This window comes from Gavialis gangeticus, unplaced genomic scaffold, assembly GCF_001723915.1.
Source record: "Gavialis gangeticus isolate Ggan-Ray unplaced genomic scaffold, GavGan_comp1, whole genome shotgun sequence".
Classification (NCBI taxonomy): domain Eukaryota; kingdom Metazoa; phylum Chordata; order Crocodylia; family Gavialidae; genus Gavialis; species Gavialis gangeticus.
The window spans coordinates 7,378,273-7,388,620 of record NW_017728996.1 but is presented as its reverse complement, the minus strand read 5'-3'; the positions used below and the strand labels follow the sequence as shown (position 1 = coordinate 7,388,620).

At 48.6% G+C, this 10,348-nt stretch overlaps 2 protein-coding genes across 4 annotated transcripts in view; one reads left to right on the top strand and one right to left on the bottom strand.

Moving 5' to 3' along the window:
- The window catches only part of RASL12 (RAS like family 12), a 30,997-nt gene extending 27,390 nt beyond the window's left edge, over positions 1-3,607 (top strand). Inside the window, exon 6 of the mRNA XM_019503986.1 lies at positions 2,178-3,607. Coding sequence (XP_019359531.1) covers positions 2,178-2,562 — 385 coding nt within the window. The 3' untranslated portion in view covers positions 2,563-3,607. The remainder of the gene's footprint in view (positions 1-2,177) is intronic.
- Positions 3,608-3,991: 384 nt separating this feature from the next.
- The window catches only part of SLC51B (solute carrier family 51 beta subunit), a 27,854-nt gene continuing 21,497 nt past the window's right edge, over positions 3,992-10,348 (bottom strand). For all 3 annotated transcript variants that reach the window (XM_019503983.1, XM_019503984.1, XM_019503985.1), the window contains 4 exons: positions 8,894-9,262; positions 8,056-8,199; positions 7,698-7,788; positions 3,992-5,431 (listed from right to left, as the gene is read on the bottom strand). In XM_019503983.1, the coding sequence (XP_019359528.1) occupies positions 5,215-5,431; positions 7,698-7,788; positions 8,056-8,199; positions 8,894-9,262 (821 nt within the window). In that variant the 3' untranslated portion in view covers positions 3,992-5,214. The remainder of the gene's footprint in view (positions 5,432-7,697; positions 7,789-8,055; positions 8,200-8,893; positions 9,263-10,348) is intronic.

Genomic DNA, 10,348 nt, shown 5'->3' with positions numbered 1-10,348 from the left:
TTAGGCTAGACATCAGGAGGCGCGACTTCATGGTCAGGGCGGCTAGGGTCTGGAACCAACTTCCAAGAGAAGTGGTGCAGGCTCCCACCCTGGGGGTCTTCAAGAGGAGGTTAGATGAACACCTTGCGGGGGTCGTTTGACCCCAGTACTCTTTCCTGCCATGGCAGGGGGTCAGACTTGATGATCTACTCAGGTCCCTTCCGACCCCACCAACTATGAAACTATGAAACCTGACCCTGGGGGCACTCCACTTGATACCGGCTTCCAACTAGACATCAAGCCATTGATGACTACTCTCTGAGCCTGATGCTCCAGCCAGTTTTCTACTCACTTTACAGTCCATTCATCCAGCCTGTACTTCCTTAGCTTGCCTGTGAGAATGGTGTGAGACACTGTATCCAAAACCTTGCTAAAATCCAGGTACCCCACATCCACTGGTCTTCCCGCATCCACAGAGCCAGTCACCTCCTCACAGAAGGCAGTCAGGTTGGTCGGGCATGACTTGCCCTTGGTGAATCCCTGCCGACTGCTCCTAATCACCTTCTTCTCCTCCAAGTGCTCAGAAATGGATTCCTAAATGATCTGCTCCATGACTTTTCCAGGGACCGAGATGAGGCTGACTGGTCTGTAGTTCCCTGGATCCTCCTTTTTCCCTTTCTTAAACATGAGCACTATGTTTGCCCTTTTCCAGTCATCCGGGACCTCCCTTGATCACCAAGAGTTTTCAAAGATGATGGCCAGCAGCTCTGCAACCACATCAGCCAACTCCCTCAGCACCCTCAGGTGCATCCCATCTGGCCCCATGGACTTGTACACGTCTTTTTCTAAGTAGTCCCTAACCTGTTCTTTCACCACTGAGGACTGCTCACCTTCTCGCCAAACTGTGCTGCTCGGTGCAGTAGTTTGAGGCTGACTTTGCCTGTGAAGACTGGGGCAAAAAAAGCATTGAGCACTACAGCCTTTTCTGCATCCTCTGTCACCAGTTTGCCTCCCCCATTCAGTGCTCATGAACAGTCCTGTAATGGGGAACGCAGTGCTGGTATGCTGCAGCTGTGCCGGCGAGTGGGGTCTTCCTAACAGGAGAGCACAAATGGTGCTCACCCTGTCTCCTTTTGTTGCTGGGACAGAGGACAGTGGCATCATCCTCACCTCAGCCGGCTCCGCTTGCTCTGGAGCATCCAGCACCCTGTGCCTTCGGATTGACTGCCGGCCGTGTGATGCTCTGTCCATGAGCCACGTGACTGTGTGGACGGATGGCTATCCCATGGGGTAGCAGTATGGGGTGAAGTAGCCAGCCATGAGCCAGGCCTTTATTTCATGAAGGCTGCATGTGAGAAGGGAGAGAGATTTTGCCTCATTCACAGTATGGCTTTACTGTACGATGTGATACCAGGTGCCTGAGTTTTCTGCATATGCCACTAGACATATTTGAATAGGCAATTTCTCATCCACCTGTAATACAGGAGTTTGGTCTGTAAGGTATACAGGGCTTGACCCTGCATCCTTGCAGTCAGCAGGAGCTATGCCATGAACTTTGAAGACTTTTGGACCAACTCTGGAGTCGAGCAGCTTCTAAAGCCCATTCCTGCATTGGGGTCTGAGCCCTCCCTTAGCAGTGCCAGCACAACACACTGTGGCTGGACCTCATGTCACGTGGGGACAGAAACCCAAGGCATAGAGCAGCTAAGGCCTGATCCAAAGTGCAGCCAAGTCGACAGAAGTCTTTCCGCTGAGATAAGTGGGCTTTGGTATGGGTCCTAAGGCCTCTGTTTCTGAGCTAATAGGGTTGCCAGGCCTCTAGGATTGCCTTGGAGTCTCCAGGAATTAGACATAAATCCCCAGGAGGCTGCTGAGAGTCACCCAGGAGATAAATGATAGGGCATGCATTAAAATAAATAAAATATATCGCATCTGATTTATACAGTAGTCCAGTGGGGTTTTAAAACGTAATAGTAATGTGCATGTGCCTTCCTGCCGTAAAGTCTGCGCACCGTAATTAATGTCGTTACGGCACGTGATGAAACCTCCCAGAACAGAGTCGGCAACCCTAGTCCCAACTTTGCCGGCCGTTGTGGTTTCAAGGGCTGTAGTGTCCGCTAGAGGAAACATTCCCCGTGCATCCCAGTGGTCACGGCTCGCCCCACACTCTGCTCACCTCCTGTCCTCTTCTTCATCAGACAGGTCACCAAATCCGACGGGCAGGCTCTCGCTGCCAAGTACGGGTGCTTGCTTTATGAAGTTTCCGCCTGCCTGGATTTCGAATCTGTGCAGCACGTGTTCCACGAAGCCGTGCGGGAGATGAGGCGGGAGATGGAGAAGAGCCTGCCAGTCCGACCCCTGTTCATCACCGAGGAGAGGCCATGCCTGCACGTGGTGACACCAACGCCCGTGGCCTCCAGACACGGCCTGGCCAGCTGCACGTTCAACACGCTCTCCACAGTCAACTACAAAGAGATTCCCTCTGTTGCACAAGCCAAGCTGGTCACAGTGAAATCTTCCCGGGCCCAGAGCAAGAGGAAAGCTCCCACATTGACTTTATTGAAAGGCTTTAAAATCTTTTAAGGCTTGACCCTACTGGCCCTGACTGCTTCAGTGCTTGAGGGAAAGCAGCAGCCACGGGGGTTTGGGGGACCTGGAGAACTGTTCTCCAAGTACAGCTGTGGCGTCAAGGTGCTGTTCTGGGGCAACAGTGGCTGGCTGCCTGGCATTAGTGGCTGACCACAATACACATGGACTTAGCTGTACACAAAGCACTTTGTTAGGATGCAACGATTGAGGCCCAGGACGGAGTGCAGAAGACCCTGCAACTTGGTCCTTTCTCTCTGAATGACTGCCTGTTTGTTCGTTCCCTGCAGCTTACTACGGACGTGGCATTTGCACACTGCCCCTATCATTTGCACTGGGTGTTAGTGTCACTGTTGGTTATAGCAGAAGCAAGACGTCTGTATTTTGTATGTGTACATAGACATATATATATATTTTGGAAGCCTATGTTATATGTGCTGTCTACAGGATGAGAAGTGGACTATGCTTGCCTTGGCCGTGAGTTAAATACATTTTGCTTTTTGCTCCTTCAAAGCCACATCCTGTGCTTCTTGAGCAAATTAGCACTGTGTCTTGAAAAAATCAGCCCTCGGTAATGCACACTAGAGGATTAGCTAAAATGGGCAACATATGTAATAGCTGAGCCCAGAGTAAGGTCTGTGCTAATGCTGATGAAATGAGTGGCATGGCAATTCAGGGTGGCATTTGGTTCGTGCTGGCAGTGTTGAAGTCCTGCCGTGCGCAGGCAGGAATCTGGGGGAGGCCGAGCAGACGGAAGTCGGAGTTAAGCTTGCTCCGGGTACGTGAGCGCTGCATTTCTGTCTTTTCCAATATTAGGGTGATTTTTGAAGGAGATTTGGAAGCTTTTTTGTAACGGAGAATTTTTCAGCTTTTCCATGAATGGCAATATTCTTTGCAGGTCTCCCCCCTAAAGTTACTAACATATCAATTTACAGCTTTGATTCCCTTTTAAGTGGATGGATTTATATGGAAATTCAGATGTCAGTCCAGTTTGACTTCCACTGAAATCAACTGAAAAATTCCCAATGTCTGTGCGAGCAGGGGCAGAGAGTAGCATAACGAGAGCCGGGGAAGGGAGGCGCTGGCCCCAGGCACTGATTGAGAAGAGCCGTCGCAGCAGCAGCAGCCAGGGAGTCTGTGCTGCTTGGCACTCCCTGCTCTTGTGCCCAGGGCAACAAAAATGCTAAAAATACCGCTGGTTCAGACAGTCCCAAATCCCATATTGGGCAGTATGCTGCAGCGCTTGTGCAGATGAAAGTACTGATTGCAGTACATGCCGCGAACACCAGCAAAGTGCTGATACCAAGTGTCCCCGGGAAGAGAAATTTCATGTCATGACCACAGGGCCCTCTAGTGGAAACGGGGCCTGGGGCGGCTGATCTGTGTTTCCCGGGAAAGCACGACTGTCAGCTAAACCAAAGTGTTGGAGAGTCATTGTTGTGATGGTCCAGGCAATACGAGAAGCCGGGAATTGTTGGTGATATCTTTTATTGGACTGTCTTCAGATGACTTTGGGCCTGAAAGCTTGTCTAGCATCTCTGCCAAACTTCCAGTCAAAGTTATTACCAAAAAACCCCCATTTTCTTCTCAAATTTAAAATCCAGAAACTTTAGAGACGGTGAAGTGTATCAATGCTTACGGCCTACTCAAGATGCGAACAAGGAAGGTGGCATGTATACGAACAGCCTCAGCATTTCACTGCTTAAGCAATAAATCAAAAGAGGGTTTTTAAAAAAAAAAAATCTCAATGCAGAATAAATGATTTGGATTGTATAGAAAGCAGAAAGCTTCGGATAATATAAAAATGTTGTCTATACCTTGAAATAAAGTGTACCAAAAATACGTATTTTGTAAGGGTGGCTTTTTTTTTACAATGCAATGTTCTTTTGCAAAGACTTTGAAAACAAAAAGACTCCTTGAGTGGGACACTTCATGCTTTTGGTCATAGGATTAATGTATTTACCATGTGTCTTAAGTTTTTGGATGGTGTTTCCCTACTATCTGTGCAGAACAGTGAATAAATCCTGATGAAGGACAGCGTGTACAGTGAACAGGCCAGTTTCCTTTGGAAAGATAGCGTGTTTTATTGACTTCTGGGGGTATTTTATATACAGTTCGGGACAGTAACTGCTCTGCTGCTGTCTGGAATTGCACTCGTCTGCAGAGTAGAGTCACATATATCCAATTATACAATGTGAACCCCTTTGCCCAATATGCTGATAAAGGCGACTTGAATAGTTTGAGCTCCTCTGCTTAGCTGCACCGTTTTCTCGAGGATTCTTCCCAGAGTTGTTGTGAAAGCCACATTCCTCGGCTGACTACAGTAAAAGCCTCCCACCTCCCCGGTCTGGCTTGGCTTCATGCAATGGAGGCAGGCGACATCTGAGAGAGGGTGGGCAAAACGGGCATGCTGAAGTATCCCTGGAGCCGGCTGACAACAGAGAGTAAAGATCGGGCTGTAGGGCAATCGAAACCGGGGGGGGAAGGTGTGGGTCAGCCTGTATCTGAGCCTAGAGCTGCTGTGCTGAGGAACCTCCTCTGCTCTCCGTTTTGTTCTGTTCGATGCACTGTGCTGGCTTTCAAGGTCAACTGAGATGCACGATACTTCTGAAATGGGTTGAGCTGTTTCTGCGTTGACTGCGCCCGCTCTCACGCATCCTCAAACCTGTCTGCGTACAGAGCTGTGACAGTCCCGTCCCTCCACTGTACCAGCACGTCTCCGGCCTTCTGCTCTTTCGGAAGCAAATCCTGGGTTAAAGAGTTCAAGTTGCTTTGTTCCCCCACAGGCATGAAGACGTGCTTGACTTCTGTTTCTGCTGACAGCGCGCCTTCTGCAGCTTTTTTATACAGGAGGATCTTCCTCTTCCTAGGGGGAAGAAAGAAAAGAGACGTGAGAGGTGATGGCAGGCTCGGGGAAGACCCTTCATGGCAGTAAGACTTCCACCAGGGGTACGTTGCATTCCTTCAAGTCCTCTGGTCTGGGAATGCATGAGTTGATTATGTACAGGAAACTCCAGATGCACTGTGTTGTGTGGTGGGTGCCCCTTCCAGTTTCCAGTTTCATGGCTGGCGCTTCCAGGGGGTGCACGGCCAATCTCAGCGGGTGCACGTGCACCTGCATACATCCGCTATACATTGCCAATGCCACGTACACACCCACAGCCCCCCACGCCTTCACAAATAACCCGCTCCCCCCATACACACACTTCAAAAATAGCATCTCATGATTTACACTCCAAATCTCTTGATTTTTAAGAGGTTGTCTTCTGATTTTTGACACGGTGGGGTTGGCAGCAATACTGCAGCATGACATTTTTTTTTCCCAGAGGAAGAGGAGGGATAACACAGGACGTGGCACAAGGCCTGGGGCTGCTTCCCCGCCGGCCGCATCCGGTGCCGACGTTCTAGCACCGCAGAGGGAAGTGGGAGCTGTCAGTGTGGAAGAGCATAGACTAGGAGGGACAAGTCCTGCCTTGAGTAATAAGAGTACTGAGCTGTGGCTGAGGCCTCAGCTATAATGTGCCTCAATAATGATAGGCATTGCTGCATGGACACCTCACCAGCCTTCTTTACTGTCTGTCCGCAGAAGCCCTGTGCTGGAGCAGAATTGTAGAGATCATCAAAGCCACTTGCCTTTGAACAGGACTTAGGAAACACAGAGAAAGGAAGGTGGACATGCAAAGCGTTAAGCCTTACTATGATTTCTTTGACTGCCATGTCTTTTTTGGCCCACTGCTCCAATTGTTGCTCTACAGACCACTCGGTGACCCTCAGAAAAAAATGCTCAGCCATTACAGGTGCCTACTGGCTTCAAACTACAAACCGGGTGGTGAAGGACAAATATAGGGTAGCTTTGGGAGTGGCTCTGACTTGGTGCAGATGCACACTGGCATTCATTTGTGTTCTCTTCTTCTCAAAGCCAATCATAATAGGAAGGCTGTTTTTTAAAATACAGTTTTTTCACAAAAATATCCAGGAGCTATGCCCTACGCTGCTGATTTTCAACCAGGATGCCAGGACAGCCTTTGAAGGGTGCCTCTGGGAGAGAGGAGGTAAGTGGAGGAGGTGGTAAGTGAGATAGATGCAGACTCCCCGGAGGAGATAAGGGTAGGATTTTCCCTTTCAGCAGCTCTCCTCTGCTCACTGGTTCTTCCCTGCTGGATACTTCTCCTTCCTGGCCCCTCTTCAAGCAGGGAAGCACTGTAATGAATACATTAGCTTTGGACATGGGGTACGGCTCAGTTCACAAAAGGTTTGGAGGGGGTGACTCAAGGCTAAAAAGGCTGGGTAACTGTGTCAGGGAAGAGTGGCATGAAGACAGCGTCCAGCGTGTTAGTGCATAAGTATCTTCCCCCTCGCTAATTTTAAGTATAACTCATTTTCCAGCATTGGCGATGCATAGGGGGTGCATGTGCACCTGCCGGTCAGCACTTGCCACCCCACCACCACCACCGACAGCACTGTGGCTGCCTGCGGGAGCTTGCTGTGCCCCACCAGCCTCTGGGGGCACGTGGCCTTCATGTTTTCCAGTTCACTGCTCAACTAAATATTGCAAATAAAATATTCCAGACTGATCCCAAATCATTTTTCTTTTGCTTCAATTTTTTTGCAAAATTGTGAAGTCCGAGAAAATCGGACAAAAGTTGAACAAAATATCCTGCCTGGACAGCAATGAGCCAATATGTTTTGTTTGTAAGGGCTTTTAAAGTGTTTTTAAAACAGCTTTTTATAGAAAACCGGTATACATTTTGAAAGAAAATGTCCTTTGGATTTGAAAAATCAAAGCATATCAATTCCATGAAATGCTTTATAATTTGGGGATTTTAAAAAGGTTTGGTTTGCCCTGAAACAATTTGCTGAAGGGCAAACAAATTTGCAAATTATCTTGGTTGTCCAAAATCTGAATTTTGCATTGCAAAGCGTTTTGCCTGAAGTATTTTGTGGACTTCTACAAAGCACAAGCCTTGAGGAAATTGCAGTCCTGCCCCTTCTGAGAGCCCATGGTGCAAAGTGTGCGAAGGTTTGATGGTTAACTCCTGTGCACACTGCCCCATTGCTGTCTTAGCAGCATGGCTCTTCCACCTGCCCCACCTGCGGGTTTCATAGCCAGTCCTTAAAGTTTGGTGTCTTACCTATTGGCCGTAACATTCATCCCCAGGAGGAGAAGACCCAGAACTAGAACCACAAAGGAGAGGGCTAGGATGGAGTAATTCCACGTTGACGCTGCAAGAAGAAAAGCATGGACAAGTGAAGGCCCTTGCAAAGGCATGCTGGCAACTTTGTCCCAGCCAAATATTTTGTGCAAAGATAGGCCTAATGGGGCAGCTTGGTGCACACTGGCTCCAAGTGTAGAGGGGCCAGGAAAGTGCAGACAGCTCATAAGATAGGCAGTGAGTACTGGGGTAACTCCTCTGCACATCTGCCACTAGCCAACAAGGTATGAGCAGACACTTGTCTCCAACAAATACCACGTCTCTCAACGGGACTTACAATCTTCTCTCCGGAAAAACCACAGCAAATCGTTCAGCTGTTCTTGAGACAGAGATGCTGCAGGGGTGGTGTCACCCTCCATCTTGCTGCGCATGCCTGTGTTTGCAAGAGCCATAGGGGTATATCTGCTTCTTTTTGTCTTTGCTGGAGAAAAAAAGCCAAGAAACATAGGAAGAGATACTGCGCCTCTTGTTTTTGTTGCAACTACTCCAAAGAGAAGAGCCTTGCTAGTGGTTCACAGGGTTGCCAGGTTATTTCTTTAACACAGGGCCGGTCTTGGGGGGGAGGCAAAATGGTGTTCTGTGGGCCTGAGTGACGATGAGCATGTGGAGTCTGAAGCTAAAAAGTTGATTCAAGATATCCAGAGTATGGGAATCTGCAAAAAACTGTTTGTGATGGCTCCCATTTCCTGGTTTTTGGAAGGGATCTCTAATTTAAGTGCAAATCCTATACCTATGGAGGTCTCTGGCACTCTTGTCCCTGATGTCAGTGCATGGGGTCTAGCTCTTTTATACTTAGAGCTTCCTTTTCCTAAAAGTACCAGGTAAACTGAAGTGAGCCACTACCATGTCTATAGTGAATTCCATGTTAAATATTTGTTCTGGGCTCCCCATTGCACTCCTGGCCTCTATCAAGAAGCGTGATTAGTGCATCTCTGGACCATGGCATCCAGGGTCCCCAACCTGCCTGCCTGCTAGAGAAATACTGTGATTGTCTGGTGAAAGACTTGAACCCTGCATATCACACGCAAAAAGATGTACGTAAAGTCATGGTGTATTTGCATTCATGTTACACAAGCATAATAAGTGGCTCACCTTTTTCGGTGTCCGATGCTTACCTGGTCTCTCATCACATACACTCTGTTCCCCTCTGCTTCGCCACTGGGAATTTGGGCTTTGTGTGTCAGTGAGAACAGCTCTATTCTTTTTTACTGCCAGGTATTTCTGGATTCCCATAGGCTGAAGCCAGAAATTAAAGCAGTCCCAGTTTACAAGTGCGGTACTGTCACAGGGACTTGTCTGTACTCTGTTGACCTCAGCCACAGATAGACATTTCCTTGTGCCACGATTGACTAAGGAATTGTCTTGCCAAAACCAGTGTTGGGACTTCGAAGTAGAATTACAGTCCTCTATCAGTAAGTTCTTATCTGTACTTGCTTGTAGACACAGGTTGACTTTAGTATTTTTAATCAGAAAACCATCTGTGCCTGTAGAGAAAGCAGAGCATTAGCAGTCCTCCTGTAAGCATGGCATATGTAGCTACCGACAAAGCGCTGTTCAGATCATGATCAAAGCCCTGGGTTTAGGGAAAATCCCATGGAATCCTTTGCAGAAACCATGCAAGTAACTCGGGGCTTCTCTCTTGGAAGAGCTGAGTCATCAAGTCTACCCGGATTTTACCCAATTCTTGGCAATCCCTTAAGAGCTGCTGTTCTCCATTGTGGGAAAAAGAATCTCGGCATCCCTGTGCATGTCTCCAAGCTGTAATTTTGCTACTTGGACTCGGAGCTGTGCCTGGGATCTGTCTCCTCCTCTCTCTTTCAGTATAAATGTGGAGGGATCATTAAATCTGGCTATGAGACCCATATTGTTTCACTATCTAATCTTGGATAATTCAATCCAAACATGCCTCTGTTAATGGCAGATCCTTTTTTAAATACATAGGGGGTAAAAAGACGGTACCAAGTAATGTGGGGCCTCTGCAGGACACGCTTGGTAATCTGGTGGTAGCACCAGATGACAAAGCTAATCTCTTTAACAAATTCTTTGCTTTCAGTTTTTTGAGCAGGGACTGGGACTTCACCCCCCACCGGGATCCCCGTAGACCCCAGGGGAAGCACAGCACTGTTCAACATCTTCATCAGTGACTTGGACGAGGGGGTAAAAAGCACCTGCTCAAATTTGCTGATGACACTAAGATGTGGGGGGATGTGGGCACACTAGAAGAGAGGAATAGGCTGCAATCAGACCTAGACAGGTTACAGGGGTGGGTGGATGAGAACAGGATGGGATTCAACACCGACAAGTGCAAGGTGCTGCACCTGGGGAGGAAGAACCAGCACCATACCTACAGGCTGGGGAACTCCCTTCTTGTCAGCATGGAGGCGGAAAAGGATCTTGGAGTCATCATTGATGCCAAGATGAACATGGGCCGGCAGTGTGGGGATGCAGTCAGGAAGGCCAACCGCACCTTGTCATGCATCCACAGATGCATCTCGAGCAGGTCCACGGAGGTGATCCTCCCCCTCTATGCAGCACTGGTCAGGCCGCAGCTGGAGTACTGTGTCCAGTTC